This window comes from Vicia villosa, linkage group LG5, assembly GCF_029867415.1.
Source record: "Vicia villosa cultivar HV-30 ecotype Madison, WI linkage group LG5, Vvil1.0, whole genome shotgun sequence".
NCBI lineage: Eukaryota > Viridiplantae > Streptophyta > Magnoliopsida > Fabales > Fabaceae > Vicia > Vicia villosa.
In genome coordinates, this window is record NC_081184.1 from 17,203,808 (window position 1) to 17,226,209 (window position 22,402).

At 33.1% G+C, this 22,402-nt stretch overlaps 2 protein-coding genes across 2 annotated transcripts; both read right to left on the minus strand.

The window, feature by feature from the left end:
- Window positions 1-3,075: 3,075 nt before the first annotated feature.
- Window positions 3,076-6,454, minus strand: LOC131601433 (hsp70 nucleotide exchange factor fes1-like). Its single transcript, XM_058873240.1, has 6 exons — window positions 6,172-6,454; window positions 4,596-4,738; window positions 4,418-4,468; window positions 4,083-4,304; window positions 3,896-3,998; window positions 3,076-3,709 (listed from the first exon to the last, which is right to left on the minus strand). Exons 1-6 carry the CDS (start codon window positions 6,255-6,257, stop codon window positions 3,205-3,207), a joined length of 1,110 nt encoding a protein of 369 aa, XP_058729223.1. The 5' UTR covers window positions 6,258-6,454; the 3' UTR covers window positions 3,076-3,204.
- Window positions 6,455-16,526: 10,072 nt separating this feature from the next.
- LOC131601434 (auxin response factor 18-like) lies at window positions 16,527-21,142 on the minus strand. Its single transcript, XM_058873241.1, has 14 exons — window positions 20,677-21,142; window positions 20,464-20,573; window positions 19,982-20,077; window positions 19,815-19,871; window positions 19,563-19,715; window positions 19,375-19,459; window positions 18,978-19,068; window positions 18,718-18,882; window positions 18,521-18,640; window positions 18,370-18,442; window positions 18,071-18,224; window positions 17,373-17,983; window positions 17,004-17,191; window positions 16,527-16,918 (listed from the first exon to the last, which is right to left on the minus strand). Exons 1-14 carry the CDS (start codon window positions 20,711-20,713, stop codon window positions 16,780-16,782), a joined length of 2,079 nt encoding a protein of 692 aa, XP_058729224.1. The 5' UTR covers window positions 20,714-21,142; the 3' UTR covers window positions 16,527-16,779.
- Window positions 21,143-22,402: the final 1,260 nt, after the last annotated feature.

The window sequence follows — 22,402 nt, forward strand, 5'->3', positions numbered from 1 at the left end:
CTACACGATAAAAACCTCCACAAGTCTTAAATCAACCGCATACAATTCTCTTCCATGTTTGATCTTTTTTTTTTATTCGGGACACGAAATATTGCGCTATGTTAAGCAGATCGCCAAGTGATTTATGTAGAAATCACCCTACAACGAGGCCGGTCAAAACTTTATGTGCTAATGCATGCGAGAAGAACGATATGTAGATCGCCTTCCGAAAGCAATACCGCACGAAAAGAAAATAGGTAACGATCTAGTCTTTACTAAGAATCCATAAGAATTCTCAAAGTATTAAGACTTTCATCGATCAAAAGAAAAAAGGAGAAGGAGAAGATAAAATGCATAAAGATAATCAACTCACACTATCATTAATATCATTCATCTAATATTATGGATTTGGTTCTTTCAAACTTATCAACATCCTAGATCCAATGATATTAATGAAATGGAGGAAGAAGAATAAAATTCACAAAAGATAATCAACTCACACTATCATTAATATCATTCATCTAATATTATGGATTAGGTCATTTCAAACCTATCAACATCCTAGATCCAATGATATTAATGAAGTGGAGGAAGTAGGAAGCCAAAACAAGCATAAAAAAGGCAAAAAACACATTATGCCTTACTGGAAATCGATTTACCTCTGTAGGAAATCGATTTCCTGAGTGCAGAGTTCAGTTTTGGGCGCAAAAAACAGAGTGGAAATCGATTTCCCTCTGTAGGAAATCGATTTCCTGCGCACAGTTTTCAATAAAACAGCATTATGAACTTTGAAACTTGATTTAGGCAAACATACAAACACCTTATGATCACATATCCATAGGAGCACGAATTTTCCATAAAATCACCATCAAATAGCACCAATATAGCATCAAAGATGCATTGAACACAAGCAACAAAGATCTACATCTTAGAATTGAGAAATTTACCAATTCTTGAATTAAAGTGTTGAAGTAGCTTCAAGAACAAGCACAAAGTGTAGATCCTTCAAGTATGGAGATGAACAATCAAAGAAAAGAGTGAAATGTAGGAGGCTTAGTTCAAAATTAGCAAGATTCAATGTGAACCTTACTAATCTTATGAAAATGAACTTTGGGTGAGGGTTTTGGAAAGGGTGAGAAATGAATTTGCAAGCAATTTTTTGGCTCTCCAAGCTTGAGAAATGAATTTGCAAGAACTTTTTTGGCTATCAAAAGCTTGAGAAATGAGAGAGTAGAGGGCTCTATTTATAGAGTTGGAGCAAGAGTAGTGGCAAATTGGTCTTTTTGTGTTTGGTGATTAACTTGTGTTTAATTGGTGATTAAAGTGGCAATTAAATGGTAAAAAGTGGTAAAATGAGGTTAAAGAGGGTTTAATGAATGAGTTAATTTTGATGAGGTGGAAAATTGATAAAATGATCAAATAAAAAGGTGCCAAAATGATGTCAAGCTTTCCTCTTATATTTTTTTGAATTTTGCGCACAGGAAATCGATTTCCCACAGGGGTAAATCGATTTCCACCTTCAAAATTTCAAAAATTATTTTCTTGCACTGTTTTGATTTTTGCCCGATCTTTCACCTGTAAAATATAAACAAAAGAGACAAAACATATATTTTTGATTTTTGGTTAGTATAAACAAATAAAAAGGCTATAAATGCTCGATAATTCCCCTCAGAGATAATCACAGTATCAAAGATAAAGCTTCACAATGGTGCTCTTGATTGATGATTGAATGCAATTGATGTATGATCTTAGGGTCAAAAATTGGGGTATGACACGTACCTGATCAGACTGGATCGTCAATGGCCTTCAATAGTTGCTTCGATGTCGAAGTGAGAAGAGAGAGCAATCAGAGTGCAAGTACAAGGTAAGAGTGAGAATGAATGAAGTTCCCTGACCCTCTAGTGAAAGAGGTTATTTATAACACCCAGCGCTGGCCACGATCTCCATATTGGATTGGATGCTCGTGCCCAAAATAGAGATTGTCGGGAATCCGCCAGGTAACCGGTCTGGTTCAATAGTTGGATCGGGAATGTCATTGAACCGGTCAAAATCGATGTAAACCGCTAAAACCGGGAAATCGGCGGTTTTTGTGAACCGGCGGTTTAAATGCATTTTTTAATTTTTTTTATTTTAAAAAATTAAAATAATGTCATTTTGACTATTTTAATAAAAAATTAAAATAAAATAAAAAAAATGGTTGTAGATGTGGTTGATTTTGTTACAGATGATTTTGATATCGAAAAAGGAGATTCCAACATTGAAACAATTTTTCTTTTATTGAAATTAAATTTAGTAGACAATGAAATTATTTTGTTATAAATTATTCAATTAAATTATGTTACGATTAAACTTTTGTTTATATTTTATAACTATGTAGTATTTGATTGTGTGTGATTTGAATTTAAATGATGAACTTGTGAATTATTTTATAATATGATGTTTTCAAAAAAATTAATCACTAGTTATATTTTGTAGGGACTAAATCATCTGATTCCACATATTTTATACCTATATAATTTTGTTTTAACGACCGGTCTATTCAACCAAGTTATCCGATTTAACCCGGTTTAGTCATGCAGTTCAACAAGTGACCCAGTGGTTCGACCAATAAACCAGTGACCTAATACCCTCACCGGTTTGATGTCCGATCCGATTTTCAAAACACTAGTCTCCATCCTTGATCAGTCGCTCCGAAATCTCAAGAAAGACGCGGGCGGTCTTTCGGGGACGCAGTCTACTCAAAAATAAAGATGAAGGAACCCTACAAGGAGGAGGGCCCTAGAAAGGACAAGCAGACGGGGTGCTCGTGTAATGCATCAGACCCTAAAGGCAGTCCTGCTCGGACTACAGAACTGCCCGAGGAGGTATTTGTGGACTTGCCAAGGTTAGTTGAGTGTGACTCCAAGCCTCTTTCTTGATTCGGTTGGATTTGGGCCTTGCTTCTTGTTTGGGCCAAACATCAGCCCGGTCCAGAACACTACCTTATAGTCATATACTCGTAATATATCCTCAATCCTAACAAACCTCAAGATTAGTCTAGTAACATGTATAATTTAGCACTAATATCATTTTTTTATCTTGCTACGAAAAAGGACAAGTCTAGTAACATGACATATTAAAATAAAAGATAAAGGTAACATGATACAAAACATATATGCTTAATCTGGTAAAGCATTTCCTTCTCTACTTGAATTTAACTTAATTGTCAGTCTCTGCAGCTTAAGGTCATGGCCCTAAAAGCAAAGGAGCCTTTTTCTTTTCATTGTTGGAATCCTTCTTGGAATTAGGGTTCCCAGCAGAGGCTCTAAGAGGAGGCTCAAAGTGTTTGCTAGCAACATCAGGAGGAGGTACATCTTCTCCTGGAAGCACAAGAAGACCTTTCTCTCGGAGTGCAGACGGTTCGTCAAAGCATGTACTCCAAAGAGAGTCTACAAGTAGTCTTTCCTCCCTGACTGCTTCGAGATCCTCGGACGACATTAAACTGATGCCATTTATTCGTTCTTGAAGAAGTTGCTTCATTTTCTCGTTATCTTCTTCTGAAGAGATATATGAGCCATCTTTTGAATCACGGGCAAGTTCGAGAAGGCCTCGGAGGGAAGACTCGCGAACATCTACGTCTTCACTAGTGGCAGCAAGGTGCATCATTATACGAGGGAACCCTAGCTCCTTCACAATGTTGCAGTCTGAACTGTTCTCTTGCAATAAGTAATGGATCAAGTTGAGAGCCTTCCTGAAAAATTTGTAAAACTACAAATGAGTTCTCCCCCAATATATTAAACCATTTATATAAACACTTAACATATAAGTGCTTATGTATGAACCATATATTAAAAGACAAAATAAGGCAAATTATATTCATATAAGTTAAAAATATCAACTATAATGAAAAACTTATCAGGAAGAAAACCTTAGTTACCTTTGAAATCTAACATTTTCAGAGTTCAGCGCATCTCTCAAGCCTGCATAACCATTTGCTAGACGAAATGCAGTGACGCCGGGCTTGTTGTGTCGAATTAGTGCTGTCATTCACCAAAGTTGAAATAAGTTAATATCATCCCAACTTGAAAAACCAAAATATCATTAAAAAATAAAATAGTACATACAAGATATTGCGCCCAGTGCTTTAGCTCGAGAATTCACATCAGTATCTGAACTGAAATTTGACACAAGAGGTTCAAAGCCATTAGCTTCCATAACAAGTTGCTGACTTCGAGGATTATTTTGGACTATTGTGGTCACAACATCAGCTGCCTTGGCTCGAATATTGGCATGAGAGTTCTTGAGGTAACTAAGAAGAGGAACCAGGCCACCAATTGAGTGGAGATCTAGAAGAAAACACAAATCCATTAACCAACCAATTATCGACAGACACAGACACCAAGTCTGACACATAAAAAAATTGTACAGAATCAAGTTCAGAGCCATTCCAAATACTAACCATTGGCCATATCAATCGATTCAACATGATCTTGCAACTCATCCAACATAGCTGTAGAAAAATTCATGTCAAAAAACAACCCTGAGTTAGTATAGGATTCAATAAAAAAATACCCATTTAAATAAAATGCACTTTATTTTCTGTTAGTTTGGCATTTCGGTTATATTAGATACTGTACCTTCAATATCTTCAGGGGTAACCCCTTGGTTTTCCAATTCTTGCTCAGGAGTCTTCATTACAAGTGTGATCTCTTTCATACGTTTTACGACATCAACAGTTTGTGCTTGCATCGCTTCCATAAACCATTTCCGATCCTCTTCACTACAGAATCATACCAAAAAAAATATGAAAGTTAGGTGCCGCAAATAGAAAGGTAGAAGAGTCAATACCAAACCATATAAAAGCCAATACAAGAACAACACAACACCCATACAAAAGGATCAAAAATCTGAAAGTCCTAAACATTTAAGAGGGTGAATGCATCATCTAAGGAAATTAATACTAAAACCTTTCACATGATATTCTAGACATCCCCGGGACAAAAGCTTTACATCCTCAAAAAAGGATCTACCAAGTACTTCAAGATTAGAAAAAATCACACGATTCCTCCTATTTCAAATTGACCAAAGGGTTGCCATCCAAATAATATACAACTTTTTGCATAAACTCTATCACACGAGCAAACCCGCAAATTGAAGAGCATGTTGTAACACCTTATCTGATAAAGCGTGAGAAATCTTCCTAACTTATTTACAACTTCAGGAACCACTTTTCCTTTACAATAATCAATAAGGGTTTAAGTTTAGGAGCTGTTAAAAACACTCTAAAACCCTCTATTACTCCTTTTTTGGAAGGTTCTCCCAATTGAAGGATTTTGACAATGGAACAATGGAAGAGCTAATCACCTCTCCTTATTTATCTCAACAGACCTTCAAGAATAATTCCCTATTCTACCATCAAACATCCCGCTCTTAATCAGTAAGTGTGTGTTTAGTAGCAAAGTATACTACCACCACCTCACGTTTAACCTCTTTCTACCATGATTTTTAAAAGCTACAAAAGCAAGCTTCTGCTAAACGCTCCGTAACACCATGGTTTTTGTCAAAAGCCAAACATAGGCTTAGTTAGGTTTGAATATTCATAAAGTTTCTCTTCTACAAACATTCTCTCCAAACTCCATAACAGACTAAACTACATATGATACACATTTATAGTAACAGCAATCACAAAAATATAACTATTACACTTCTAAACTCTGCAGACCGTTTTCTATACATATGACATATCCAAGCATATCTCGCCATGTATACATTTTAGGAACAATATATCAAAGTAGCATTATTAAGTAATTAGATTAATCCACACATGAAAAATTATTTTACATTGTCTGTGGATAGAAATTAAGCCCTCAAAAAATCAAACCCTATCCCTAATTCATATTATTCAACACCAATCACTTTCTCAAACAAATTCCAACATACATATATAGGGTTTTACAACAAAAACCACAAAAACAAAAACTTTTGATACAAGCTAGCTACAAAATCACAATACCCTAACAAAATCATACTAAACCAAAAACCCCAAAATAAAAAATTGATTTTGAATATAGCTAATACTTTTTCTGCTACCAAACTACTTAAAAGAAGAAGAAAAAATAGATTTTTCTATCATCCTGAATCATTATCAAAACCTAACTAAATTTAACAAAATTAGGGTAAAGGAAAAAAACCCAATATTGAATCAGATTATACCTTAACTCACGATTTGGACGAGTTCCATCAGAGTTTGCGATACTCCATTTGAGCAATCCATCCCAATTAGGTCCTTCTTTAGCCATTATACGAATTCAACAAAATCAAAAACAAAAGAGAGAAACACAACACAGTGCACAAAATAGGGTTTTTGTGAATCAATGACAAAAGTTTGAAATATTGAATCAAAAATTTTGAGAATTTGTAGAGTGAGATTCAGGTATATATTTAGGTTTTGAATGATTCGAGAAGCGTCTCAAACATTCGAGAATTGAGAGAGTGGGAACAGAAAAAACAGAAATTGAAGAGTCAAAACCGTCTTTAGGTTGGTTCGGGTTGTGAGAATGGAGGCCCAGACTCGTTGTATAGGAACTCTTCTCGGTTTCTTGATATTTGCACTCGAAATGTTTATTCATGCACCCCTCTTTTTAATTATTAAAAAGAAATTTATTTAATATATAAATAATAAATAGAGATTAAAGGTAGTGCACTGTCAATGTAAAATAATTTTAACAATTTTAACACTCAATAATATCTTGTCAATATTTCAAAAATAAAAATATGATTTAGTGGAATACATCTCCCTCGTTCTCTTAAAATGCATATTTTTTTCTCTAATAAAGATTTTTAAGAATTTACAAATAGTCTTATATTTAAATAGTCTTATGAGTAAGGAGTAAGGATGGAAGAAGTATAGTATAAAACTCAAACAAAAAAAAATTAGATATGTACCTCTAATTGCCTATCTTTAATTTTTCTCCATAAACCCTTTACAAAATAAAGTAGTATAGAAGATACAAAATTAAGTTTTTATATCACATATTCTGTTGAACACATTCTTCTCATCTTTCTAGCTCATATTCTCAACTTTTAAAGTTGTAAGACATGATCAAAAGACTAACTTTAAAGTCAATTGTTAGGTAAGAATATGGTAATTGAATGGTCTAGAAGAGAGAGGGAGTTGAAAACACCATTCCCCTAAAACCATTTTTAAAAACACTTTCTTTGAAAATCATATTTCTATAAATGAATGTGCATATTACATACGGAAGCGAGAGATAGCAGGGGTTTTATAAAAGTCATGATTGGATGAAAATCACATTTAATTAGGATAATTAGAAATTACAATAATTGAGAAAAATGAAGTTGTATTAACAAGCAATTTAATAATTATCATGTTCAATTTTTACACAAAACTTAAAATGAATTTGGTTAATTGACTGATTAATCTACTAACATGAGTTTAAGCACTCATAATCACATGAAATAAGATTTAAATGACTAAATTCACCACAGACTTACACTTATACAATAAATCACTATAAACATATAAAGTCTGTTAGCATGGTTTATGCAAAGGCGGTAAAGAACCTAAACATGTCAATTATACAAAAATGTAAAAGATATAGGGATAAAGAGATTTGTACACTAGATTTATATTGGTTCAACGCATTCGTTCTCGCTTTGCGTTTTGTCTAGTCATTAGTGGCGGGACATTGAAAATTTGTAGGTACTTCTACTATTTTACAAATTAATATACATAATTTTGGTATAACGGATAATATAGACAATAGTAAATACTTCAAATCCAATTAACAATTAATTCAATACATGTCTAAATCTAGATATCCCTTCTGTTGTAGCAAAATATTCAAAATTGTTGAAATTACATTATCTTAACTTGATCTTGACCCAAATACCTTCATAGACCCAAAGTTTTTCTCCAAATTTCCGTTCTGTAGACACTTTTACTCGACTCTGTTGGTTCTTTGTCTGAGCCCTTGTTCTATCCAAAGATTTTGGAAACTCTCAACTTTGTTCTGCAATTACCTTCTTTTTATACTATTGAAGTATTAAATGGAGTACAAAATAATATTTTCTTGCTGAAATTTAATCTCCACACGCCATAATCAAAATATCTTTTCTTGTATGAATGAGAAACGGTTTGAATACCTGAGAAATAGAGTGTTTTCTTCTTTAAATAGGAGAAGTGATTGACAATTGAACGTATGTGGTGAGGTGTGGGTTATGGTTCGCGTCAAATTAATTTGGATGGTTAGCAAGGCACACGCATGGGGATTTCCAAGGCGCCAAATTAATTTGGATGGTTAACAAGGCACGCGCATGGAGATTTCCAAGTCATCACTTAATGTTATGTTGTTTCATTAATAGACCTTTTTCCTTATGCCTTGTGAATATCCCAGAGCAGTTGCCCCTCAAGCCCTTGTTCACGCTCTATGAAGGTTGTCAAACTCGCGAGTCTACTCAGACTCGTAAAAGGTCCATAGACTCGACTCGCAAACTCGTACGAGTCTATGGAAAATCAAAAATGACTTTCAAAAACCTGTAAGTGACACATATATGACACACCCTAAATTTTTACACTTGTAAATACCTCACATATGGCACAAATTAACATTAAAATTAAATTTCATACTCTATAACAAATTTCTTACCAAAAAACTCAAAAATAAAACAAATAAAATAGTAGAGTATATCGTTAAAGATTTAAAGTACTAATATCTTTTTAATTGGCTACTACATAAAGCAAAAAAAAAATCATAAAACAGATATGCTAATAATTTTAATCATCGAAAGTTCCAGTGAAATCACCACCACTAATATTATCACCATCTTCTTCATCGGTATCTTGAGTATCATTATCAAACTCTACCCCATTAAAAATAAAATCTTTTGGAGAATTTGGACCTTTATTGGTTTAAAAAAACAAAATAAAAAAAACTTATAGACTCGTAAACTCATGATAGACTCGCGAGTCTATACGAGTTTGTGCGAGTCTACCTGAGTCTACTCGAGTCTATCAAAAAATGATTCTATGTGCGAGTCTACTCGTTTATACTTCCTAGACTCGTAAACTCGTATGAGTTTACGGGTCTACCCGCGAGTTTGACAACCATATCGGACAAGGATTTGTGACACATACTCTTACTCGGCCACGAAATATATGGACATGGAAGCCTTTAATGGGATGTCTTTGTTCTTTGGAATAGGTGCATTTCTCGTAAGATGTAATATTTCACTATGATCGACTGACATATCTATGTGTGCTAGTTAGGGATGTTGTTCCCTCTTTCTTAGAGCACTCAAGTGTTTTGAATTTTTTTTTAGGAAATGTCATTCGTTGATGGTGCGTAGTGGATCATAGGGTCCTTTGTGGATGAATATGGTATAAAGGTCTTTTGAAGCATAATTATTAACTTTTTGTTGCCAGCGGCCTTCAAAATAGTTCTTTTTGCTTCGTATGTCATTACTATCTGAGAGCACTCTTATTTCAGCATTTGATCAAGTATATACGACCTTGTTTATTGGTGTAGGGCATGTATGTTAGATTGTGTCATCTTCTTCATGACAAAGTTCAATGTTTTTCTTTTTTCTTTTGCTTCCTTTTTCTACGATTTCCCGAACAATGAACGTTTATTCTCTTATCTTCTTCCTAGGGAAATTTCTTCTATTGTTGGCATTTTCAACCAAGCGTGGCAGTGTTTGAGCTTGTTTGCTTCTAATATTTTATTTATATTTGTTTTTTTTCACAACATTTTTAATCATGGAGATTGTGTCAACCTCGACCAAGAGGGGGGTAGGATATCTCAAGTGATTGGATGGACCAAGACCTACTTGAAACTGTATTGTATTTCTGCTACAAGGGTGTTTTGGTTCATACTTTGATTTATGTAATTCCTTCATTTGATTGAGGAGTTTTCACCCCTAACGAAGATAACAGGGTATTTAACCAATACAACGAGTGTTCCATCCCCTTTATTGAATGCTTATTTCATAGTTCGTTGCCTTCCTTTAAATAAATTTTGTGAAGTCAAAACTCTCCATCCATTTAGCTTTGATGAAGACAAATGGAAATTCAAATGATCATGGCAAAATAATGGAAAAAGTCTCAAACTGTCAACATACTATCAAGTGTTCAAGTTATGCTCATCACATTTTAAAGACTAGTTTGGATGTCTTTGATTTATCTTCTTATTTTAGGTGCAATTAAGCAATATTATGTTGATATTTTTAGTGCTCAAAACTCTTAACATACTCACTTGCATGCATTACAAAATTCCATTGTGTTAGCCACTAGGTTGTTCACTGTGTCAAACTGGTTTTTCACATTTTAGTTGGCGTAACCGGTTACACCATTTATGGTAACTAGTTACACTCACGTAACTTGTTTTTTCATTGCTTCTGGAATTCAATTTTAAAGGGGCGTAACCGGTTACACCTTTTCCTGTAACTGGTTACAGACACGGTTTTTTTCAAATTTTTTAGGAAACGATTCAGCGTAACCGGTTACACTCTTTCTTATAATTGATTTCCACTAAAGAAGTGGCAGTGTTTCACTTCGAATCTGAACCAAACGGATTTATTTTTGCATCCCTCAATCTTGGCACTCTTTCATTGATTCATACACTTTATGAGGGGTGTTAAGATGTTATAAATGCTCTCATTTTCAGATTTCAAATCTCACCTCTTTCATTGCAATTTATCATCATTTTTTTTCACACAAATTTTCATACAAATGTTATGATACTTTAATTTTCATTGAGATTTTTATGCACATTGTTTCATATCAATTCATAAAAATGTATCCTTCATTCATAAACACTTGAGCACTACTATATTATTATAAATTGCTTGTTTGAAAGAGAATATCAATCCTAGTGATTTATATATATATATATATATATATATATATATATATATATATATATATATATATATATATATATATATATATATATATTCATCAACTTTCTTTTCTTAAATATTTCTTAAATTTGGTTGTAATACCTTGGTGTCAATGATTGTTGGAAGCAAGAAAATTGAGTTTGAGAGGATTGTTGTCATATCAATTTGTTTTATTAAAAGAGGTTTGTTCTTGTTGGTTGTGTTACTCTTGTACAAGTCTTAATAATAGTAAAATCTCTTTCGTGTTAAAAGGGACTGGAGTACTCTCGGATTGTGAGAGGAACCACGATACATCCTTGTGCTCTTTATATTTCTGCACTCTTTACTTTCATAGCATCACCATAAACCAGAAAAATAATTACCTTCATCACTAAAACCAGAAAAAAATTAAAGTACCTCATTCACTCCCTCTTAGGCGCGATCTGAACTTACAATTGGCATCAGAGGGGGGTTATAGATAAGATGTTCCTAAAGATCCAGAATGGCTTCCGCAAATACAAATTTGGTTTTCAAAGATGGTGGTAGTAATAACAAGCCTCCATTGTTTTGTGGTGAATACTTTGACTTTTGGAAAACACGCATGAAGGCGTATTTAGAATCTCAAGGAATAGAAGTTTGGAAAGCAATTGTAGAGGGTCATTTCGTTTCTACTAGTGTTGTTAATGGCGTCGACACTACCAAGCCCGGAAGTTCATGGGATGAAGATGATGAGAAAAAATTCCTTTATAACAAGAAAGCAATAAATCTTCTTCAAGGCACTCTTAGCATGGATGAGTTCTTTCGTATTTCAACATGCACGACGACAAAGGAAATATGGGATACATTAGTATAAACTCATGAAGGAACCGTTGAATTTAAAATATCTAGATTGAACACGTTGAGTCAAGAACACGAGTTATTCAAAAGTCATCCCGAAGAATCAATCCTCGACTTGCAGAAAATATTTGTGCATATGACAAATTATTTAAAAGTACTTGGTAAGACTCTTACTAATGATGAACTTAATCTTAAAGTACTTAGATCTTTAAACAGGGAATGGCAACCAAAAGTAACGGCGATATACGAAAAGAAAAGCTTATCCACAATGACTTCTGCAACTTTATTTGAAAAACTTCAAGAATATGAGACAGAACTTGAAAGACTAGAAAAGCGTGAAAATTAAGAGAATAAATCCAAAGGCATTGCTTTAAAAGTTGACTCAAAATATGTTGAAAAAGAAGATAATTCGGTAGAAGACGAGAACTTCATGATTCTTGTAAAAAGGTTAGATAATTTTTTTGGTAATAATAATAATAATTCTAACTTTGTGAAAAAGAAGAAGTTCTTTAGCAAGAAAGAAACCTTCACTTTAACACAATATTGTGACTTGTTATGAATGTGGGAAACAAGGACACATAAAGCCAAATTGTCCAAAACTTGCAAAGAAAAGTTTCAAAAGAAGAAAGGAGTCAAAGCCTAAAAGAGCCTACATTGCATGGGATGATAATGAAGTGATTTCATCCTTCGATTCAGAAAGCGGAGAATGTGTAAATCTTGTATTGATGGCATCACATCTCGGATGATGAATTTGAAGAGGTTAGTAGTGAATTTCTCTCTCTAGATAATGATGTTTGAGGTGTTATAAATGAATTACTAAAACTGTCAAGGTACTCACTCTCTTTTCCTCCTCTTTTACTTTGTGCTTTGTATTGTTAAAACTTAGCATTTTCTCCCTATTTTAAAAATGGTTTTGTATTGTTAAAGCTCAACCACCACTCATTTAAATCACTCTTGCCTTGTATTATTAAAGCTTGACACCTTTTAAAACTTCTTAAGTGTTGTTAAAGCTTAACATTTTAAAAATCCGTTAAGTATTATTAAAGCTCAACACCCAAAAATATTTTTGTCACTTTGGCTATTTTATTTTCCTTTTAAGAGGAACTACAAATGCTCTGACTTTCCTATTGCACAAAAGGGGTATGTAGGCATAAAATGCGATGTCTTGTCGAGCATAACAAAATTATTTTCTCACCATCCCTCTCCTTTTTTTCACAAAACACCAATTATAACAATAACAACAATAATATATATTTCAAAGAGGTTCCTGTAGAGTACTACAAATATGAGGGGTGCTAAATTTTTCCCCTTGCATAACCAACCATCAAATCTAAGATCTTTGTTTATTTTATTAGTTTTGATTTAAAAACTTCTTTGGGTTTTACTTCGTTCTTTTCTCATTTTCTTTGGAAATAATAAAACGCGGTGGCGACTTTCACAAATATACGAGTTAGGTCAATCCAATGGCCTCAGTCTCAATTTTTCACCACTACAATATAAGTAGATTTTCAAATCTAGTGCTTAAGGCTAAGGAGTATGTCACTTAATTAGACAACAATAAAGGAAAAATTCTTGGCATAGGCAAAGTTGGAACACCACCTTTCACATCCATTGAAGATGTACTCTATGTTGAAGGACTAAAGCATAATCTTCTAAGCATAAGCCAACTTTAAAACAAAGGCTTCAAAATCAAATTCACTAAAGATGAATGTTTGATTGAAGATGAAGTCACCTATGAGGTAAAACTCAAAGGTAAAAGAATTAACAAAAATTTTATGATATCTTTAGACGATTTATCTTTAAAAGTAAAATGTCTCATGGTAAACAACAATGAATCATGCATTCAGCATAAAAGGTAAGCCAATATCTATATGGAACGTTTGTATAAAAAAGGGAAGCCAATATCTTTCCTAACATATAGTATTTATATTCTGGTGTAACCCTAACTCTTAATAGTTTTGTTCATTTTATTGAGATACTGAGCCAATGAATCATTTTTCTTCTATAAGATTCTATATGTTCACTATTGTTAACACTAATTACATAAAAGTAGTTATACAATCTAGGTTGAAGCTTGTAATGGACAATTTTTTAATTAAAAAAAACTTGATAAATAAGCTGAGTCGAATTCTAGATAAAGGGTCACGAACCTTTCTCTTAAATCATCTCATTAGATAAAAGGAGAATCATCAATGTAACATAAAGAGACTTAATAACATCAAAATTTTAAATAAATATTCGCGTAAAAGAAGGTATCAAACATCTATAAATACTAACATAAATGAGAGACTTATAGATCATCTAAGTGTGTGTTTGGATTGAGGGTGAACAAAATTGGTTATGACAGAATTGAGTTTGGTAGAATTTCTTTTAATATAATTTAATTTAATATAATGGGTTTGTGTTTGGATACATTATGTAAAAGTGGATTAAACAATCAATTTCAATGTAAAAATCACCTTTAAACTTAGAAGCTACAAATTCTAATTTTAAGTAGAATCAATTTTTAAGACATAATCAATTTTATTTTAGAATTATCAAACACCTCAAAATCACTCCAAAATCACTTTTATATCTCTAGAATTGCTTTTGACAATTTCAAAAGTCAATTCAAACCTGCTATAAATGTCTTATCAATTCTGCATTTAAATCTATATTTTGGAAGAGTAATTCAATTAAGTTGTATGATTTTAGGAACATCTAAAACATGATAAGTATCTCAAAAAAATTTAGAGCTTTGAGTTCTTGAATACAAAGAATACATGCCATTTACACAAATTTATGAATAATAAAAATAAAACATCATGTTTAATTTTATTCAACACAATAATCATATCGCTTTGAGCGCAAGGCTTTAAATTTTTAGCATTGAATTAAAAGCTATTATCACATAAATCAATATAAAATTTCACATCAATAAAAAATTATTTGATATATTAAAGTGAATGACCAAAATTAACTGTTTTCATAAATTTTTGTCAGACGTTAGTTTCTATGCATCCCATTGATATGTCAAATGATTTCCGATTGTTGTTAAATTTTATAGACATGATCTATATGTTGATATCTATCAATCCAACAATAAATTTTATTGTACGAATATGCGGTAAAAAATTATCGAAAGTGACATGTTACTATGTTTGACATTTTGGTGTCATTTATATATATATATATATATATATATATATATATATATATATATATATATATATATATATATATATATATATATATATATATATATATATAATGCACTGACAGTATAAAGTATTTTACACTCTCAACCAGTGAGAGACATGCATCAGAATAAATCCTAGTTTTAATTTTTCAAAACTGAAATTACATGGCAAATAAAAGCATTTTGATTGGTTGTATGTGTAAAACTGTTTTACACTGAAAGTGGTGTCGAGACTAAGGATGCAGAGGGGGAGAGTGTTGGCATGGAAAGTGATGATGAGGAAGACGACGAGTTTGTGGAGGAAATAGTAGTGGAGGATCAAAAAATTGGAGGGTATGTTTGTCCCTTGCTTATCTTATCCAAAGCCAAGGAAGAAAGGTTGGATAGTTAAGTTGCTGAGAAGGAGAATCGGTTACAAGGCATTAGAGACACGGTTGAAGCAAATGTGGGTGAAAAAACGACTAATAAACATTATTGATCTTAGTAATGATTATTTTCTTGTTACCTTTTCCCACAATCAAGATCATGCGGTAGCAACGTTGAATGGACCTTGGTTTATATATGATCATTATCTTACAATCAAGGAATGGTGTCCAAATTTCCACCCTCAAAGTGACACAATTAAGAATGTTGCGGTGTGGGTGAGAATTGCAGAGCTGCCAATTGAATATTACGATAGTGGAATTCTACATAACATTGGCAACCAAATTGGAAAGACATGAATCAATTAAAAATTATTTGATATGTTAAAAAGATTAATCAAAATTAACCGTTATGAAAAAAATTTGTATGTTAATTTTTATGCATCTCATTGAAAAGCCAAATGATCTCCGACTAATGATTTCTCTTATTATAAATACATATTGCGTGTAGGAAATTTAGCTTCAAGAATAGAAGGTCATTGCTGTTCATATAAGAACATGTCTAAACATAATTTCATAAAACCTACATTTTTTTTTTTTGACATAATTTTAATCCACATTCTTCAACAAGAGACAAACGCTATTTTAAAAAATGGTGACTAACCACCTAATTTCAACATTATATCTTAAGTGATAGACTTCACATAATCTTCATTTAATTTTTTTTATATAATCAATAAATATATCTTCATTCTTCAAACTACTCTATCTCTAATCATAACACTTCGCAAAATCCTTATAAAAAAATAACAATTATCAGATAAATCCTTTTAAAACATACGAAGTTATAAATCATAAACTTAAAAAGTGGTATTGCCAAACAAAGCCTTTTTTTTTTCTTACAATGGATGAAGTATTCATACATAAAAATTTCTGATACTCTCAACTACTAAAGTGAAATTTCACTACTAATAAAAGCATGGACCCAAAAGTGATTTCTGAGTGGTGCCACCACTCTGCCATATTTAACCCACATTTGTCCTATAGAATCACTCCATCACTACAACATTGGACCACTAAATCCTAAGCAATAAAGTTGCTACAATTTAATGTCATTATTAGCTGTCACTATTGACATCAGTAAACATTGACTCAACCAAATTAGAATTTCACAAAAATAAACACCATGTGCTTTTTTAGCTTAGAAAAGGAAAGTCTTGATAAATCAACAACCAACAACATAAATATTCTTCCAACCCATGAGAATATTCAATTCAATGCTAACTAAAAAATTTCCATATCAACAAATTTATTAAAAGTAAAAAAAAAAAAAAAACTATTTTGGTTTTTTTTTCCTACCATGATTAATGCTTGTGTTTTCTACAAATTAAGTTGTAAAATTAGCTAGTGTTTCACATCTAAATAATAACAACATGAAAAACTCACCTAGCTAAAAAATGAAACTAACTTCAACAATAACATCAACAGTTTGGTGCTGAGAAACAAAGAAAAAGGTGAAAAGGACGAGAAAATGATGTCGATGTTTCATCGTTCGGTTGTGTCTGAGCTTATTACGGTCCCTTCTTCGATCGAGGAAGAGATTGGTAACTTGCTTCCGGATTTCATCTTCTTCACATCTTGGCTTGAACAAATGAAGATTCTTTTTACCATGTTACAGAATTCACTGCGAGATGATATGATTGATACCGATTAGCATGACAAAAACTAAATTCGAGATGACTATAAGGATTAAGGATATATATACTCACGGCCATGGATCGTCTCCGACAAGCATCATGTCTCCTTCGTCGTCGGTGAAGACGATTTCCCACTTGTTTCTGTGTTGAAGCTGTCCCTTTATGTCGAACAACTCTTCTAATTCACCGATAAGTTGATCGTACCCGTTCAACATTGCTAAATCCACCGCTCGACCAACTGCAACACCCTGCATTTGAACCTTTTCGAAGGTTTTGAACAATAATGGAAAACTTATTTATATTACAAACTTTTCTTATCAACGTATCTGGTCTATATATTGTCCAAATACATTAGTTATTCAATATATCTAAAAAACAAATCTTTTCTTATAAATAGGACCAGAGCGAGTAGTATATAAATATGTATTCTATGTTCAATACCTTGGTGCGACTTCTACTACAGATTTGCTTGCTCTGAGTCTCCTTTGCCGATACTTGTTGCGATTCTTGTTTCCGCTCCGTATAAGCCTTTGAGATGTCGGACTTACGACCAGTATCGGTGCTGGACATGGTGCTGGAACTAACTTCCGCGGTTGCTCCGGTTACATTTACTGCATGTGAAGATGTTTTACCTACAGCAGCCGAGTTTTTTGAATGATCAATAAGTTCTACTCCAAACAATCGACAACCCGTAGCTGTCTCGACTTTGTTGTCTTTATCAACTTGATCAAGCACATGATCAGCGTTCGGTATAGATGATTGAGACTGCGAAACAGGCCAGGTTGGGAGAGTCTTGCTATCATCGGTTGTGTCGTGATGCAAATGAGAAGGACAGGTGGAACGTGGAGACGATAGCCAACTTCCTTCTGTATGATTCCTCAATAAAGCGTTGTTGTTGTTGCTATTTTTAGTATTCATCATATCGGTTTGCTTATGATGCCACATACTAGTATTATTATCGCCTTTTTTGCTTTCGGCTAAAACGCTACGTTGTGTCATATCAGTTTGTGTCATCCTAGCATCCCAGAAAATAGACGCGGCTGATGTTGTGTCTAGTTCGAAAGTAACACATCGAACATTAAAACTAATAACTAAATCAATGAATAAAATCGGAAGAGTTAGTATGAATAATTCCTCACCAACGTCAGGAGTTTCATTGGTTGGTCGAGGCCGCTTCGTCTTTGGAGCTGTAGGTTGAACAGTCGGTGTCGAAGCTGAAGAAACAAACGGTTCTATGTCCCATGGTGAAACCCTATCGGGTCTTGGAATAGCCGCAGGTTCATCCCATTGAACCTACAGATTCAAATTTAGATATATTACTGACAACACTTTATACTAAATAGCATATCGCAGAACAATATCGACTTGTTTGAGTTTCACTACACTAAAGCGTTAAAGCCGCTATTTGGCAACACCGAGAAGTCCAAGAGGACAATACCTTGAGCGATCGCCATTTTGAGTTTTCCCAATGGGGAGAGATATCTTCGACTCCAACTATGGTACCAGAGAATCTGATCAAACATACATTACAAATTTAGGAAAGCTACAAATAAGGTCATTCGATAAACTGCGACAAAAAATTTCACTACCTTTTGTCGGACTCGGCAGAATCATCACTCTCAAACCTCATCTTGAACCGCATGCCGACAGCAAACTTATTATTGATACCTGACAAGTACTTGTTCACGCTTACAATGAACTGGCTCGTCCTAAGAAAAGAAAAGCCCGTGTCAACAATTGTCGACTAATTTTTTTTCAGTAACACGTTTGTAAGTCAATTTTTTACCTCGGCTTATAATATACAACGAAAAGAGTCTGAGTTGCAACGGCATGGGAGGCAGTTGCAAGAACTCCTAGATGCATGCTTTGGCTAGAAATCACAGACGATGGCATACTACTTGATTGACGAGCAAGACGCCTTACTCCAACGCGTAATTCCCCGTTTTCCCCTCTACACGTAAAATCTTCATTATAGCAATGTTTGAATAGAAAAACAGAAGATTTATGAAGCGCGTGAATGAATCAAAGAAAGCAACGAATGGTTACCTCAAAAACACGAAGGTATCTCCAGCGACTAATCGTTTCGAAGTCACAAATGTACTCCATCCAGTTGTGAGAAGGTGTCTGCGCGGCTGACCTGATAAAATAAAGAGAAATACGATTCAAAGGAAAAAGATTAGTACTTGCTGGTTTGACTTATTCGAGTTTATCTACTGGCATAACCACATGTAAGACTGTTCATGTAAGTTTGTTCAAGGGAGTTTATGAAAACAACTTATGACATGTCTTTAATAAGCTGTTTTAAGCTTATTTCCATAAACTCTCTAAGATAGCTTATGAAAACTACTTGACTTTATTTCATCATTAGAGGTGGAAATAGCTTATACATATACACTTACATAATAAGTGCTTAAGCTATAAGCGCTTAATTAAAGCTTTTTACCTCTAAATATATGCTTAAAACGCCATTCATAACCATGAAGATCCTTGGCAACCAATTCTTGAGTTGGTGTTGGTTGAGACATGTCCTAAACAACAATTCCAAACATAGATTTTCAAAGATTAGCAACAGACTAGTACAATAAACGAGAAGAAAGAAACCGAAAATAACAAAACCGATAGTATTCATACCAAAGGAGGAAGGCATTCCGTTGCATGTTTTCTCAGAACAGAGAAGCCACCGTGGGTGCTAGTATCCGAAGCGGTTAAGATCTTGCAGAACGAGTGAATTTTCGGTCTCGGAGGTTCATCGGCACACGGATCAGGGACTGTAGGCTCCTCTTGCTAATACATTAGTTCCATTAGAATCTAAACAATTGGAGAAAAGAATCTTTGGTTGACCATACAAAATACAGAAAATCAAAAAGGGAAAAATCTCCTTACATTAGATTCCGGCACCAAAGTTATCTGCGCGTAAACTTCATCGGTTTCTTGTTCAGCCTAAAAAACATAGCAAATTCCAAAATAAGCTTAAGATTCCTTTTTTAGCATCAATCAAACAAAAAACTTGCTACTTTCCTTTCTTTCACATAATCAAAATAGAAAATTACCAGTAAATGGATATTCACGATGCGACAAAGGATCTTTGTAGGAAGTTTCAACAAAGGACTCCTCTGATTCAGTTCCTGATTCGTCGAAGCCTCTAACTACAACGACAACAACAAACAAGCAATTCTATTTTTAGAAAACACATATTTCAAATAAAAAAAATAAACCAAGCAAAAATAAGCTCCACCACCGATCCAAAGTCCAAACCGCAACTCAAAAGCTTTTCTCGTCTAATTAACCATAATTGCGATCAAATCAGTTGTATTCGACCGCAACTCAAAAGCTTTTCTTGTCTAATTAACCATACTTGCGATCGAATCAGTTGTATTCGACCGCAATTCTCCATAATATCAAAAATCGCGCCGAGATTAGAACTCTCGTGACTAAAATTAGGACCAATTCAGCTAAATTCAACCGCGATTCTCCACGTAACCGCGATTTAAAACTTTTCATATAAAACCACAAAGGGAATTGAAAAACTCACTTGTTCCATGTGTCCTTGAGGAAAATAGAAAACCCTTTGACCAACACAAGGAACATCCACCAATTGTCCTGCAATTGTCTTCCATAGTTCTTCATCTGAACAACCACTCACTGTTTCACAAAAAAAACAAAAAACAAAAAAAAAACAATTACCTCAAAAAAACAAAAACATGAGATTCTTAAAAAAAAAAAAACATTCGATTTCGATTCTTACCTTCAGCCGAAACATTTGACCCATGATTCAACATCATAATCAACACAAGTCAACAACAAAATCAAAAATCAAAAAGACAAAAACAGAAACACGTTCTAAGAACCAATTAAAATCCTCTTTGTTTCAACAACAACAAAAGAGAATATCAAGAATAATAACGAGATCTTGTTGTTCTTGACAGAAACTGAGAATTAGAATCAGAATCAAGAGAAGAATAAGAACATGAATGGTTTTGTTTTGTTGTAACGTGAAAAAACCAGCACAAGTAGTAGTAGTAGCTAGCTAGCGAGAAGAAGCAATAATGAAAATTGGTGAAAACGGTTACAGAGAGAAAAACAGTAACAGAAGCGGTTTTGATGAATCAACGAACGAGGTTTTGGTTTGTTGTTGTGAGAGGGTGGGAGATGAAACGGCGTTAGTTGTTTGGTTGAAATGAGTTCAATCAGACATAAACCACTCTCTGATTTTGTTTAATTTATTTATATATGGTCCAATTTTGTTGCCTCCCTTATTTCTTTGTTTTATTTTTTATTTTATTTTATTTATTTAGGATTTAATTTTTTTTTATTTAATAATTTAGTAACGGCTCAAGAGTATTTGGATGAAATGATGATAAAAGATCTCTTTCAATTTAATCAGAGATTATGAGTTCGATTCTATTCTTAAACATACATCAAATTATTTGAATATATAATTGTACAATCAAATGTTTCTATACAGCTATCAATTGAGTTGAGTTAACGTGATTATTTGATTATTAAATTGTCAAGTTGTGGTGTGTTGTGTCATGTGTCTCTTTTTGTATTGTCTATTCCAATCAGACACAAGTAAAAAGTCTTATTCTAGTGAGTATTTTTAGAATGGATCCATGCTTAGTGGGTTTATGGTGAATCCATTGAAATGACTTGGTATTGGAGGGTATTTTTTGTTAGAATTTGTTATTTCTCTCAAAAATGTTTATAATTTTTTTCACTTTAAAGTCTTTATGAATTACGAGGCAGAAACTTACAAATATTTGAGTTTATGTTTAGACTTTATATTTTGGGGCTTAGAATTTATAAATTTCATATTCCCTTTTTAATTTATTTGGTAATATCGATTATTTTTATTAATTTATAAATTAATTCAAATAAGTTAAAAATTTAAAAAATTTGGATGTAAGGCATTTCTTTTTCTAAAAAATTGCAATGTAAATAAATTTTTCATTTTATGGTATAATAAAGATTAGGCAATTTTTGTCGCTCTCTATTTTTTTTTTTTTAGTTTTGATCAAGTGAATTGCCATGTCATTACTATATTACTTTAAATCAGAAGGGGGACTAAAATCTAAAAAAAATATGAAAGTTAGGGACCAAAAATACGTATTTTAAAATAGAGGGATCAAAATTAAAAATAAATAAATAAAAATAGGAGGAACAAAATTACAATTAAACCTAAAGACTATATTGAAATAGTGGATAAACATGCAACAAACTATGTCGATATCCTTTTATGGATGACAAAAGAAACACTGTTTTTGGTACTAGAAAATTAAAAGGGTCAAATGCAAATTGTATGAAAATATGTTGATTGTCAGAACACATTTTCTCATGCTTGGCCACTTTACTTGAAGCGGCTTTGAGAGTTGTTTCTCACAGTAAAACCTCTAGTCCTCAACCTCACTGGTGGAGAAACATCAATCAAGTTTACACATGCATGTTTGTCTCCTACCTACATGTATACCAAA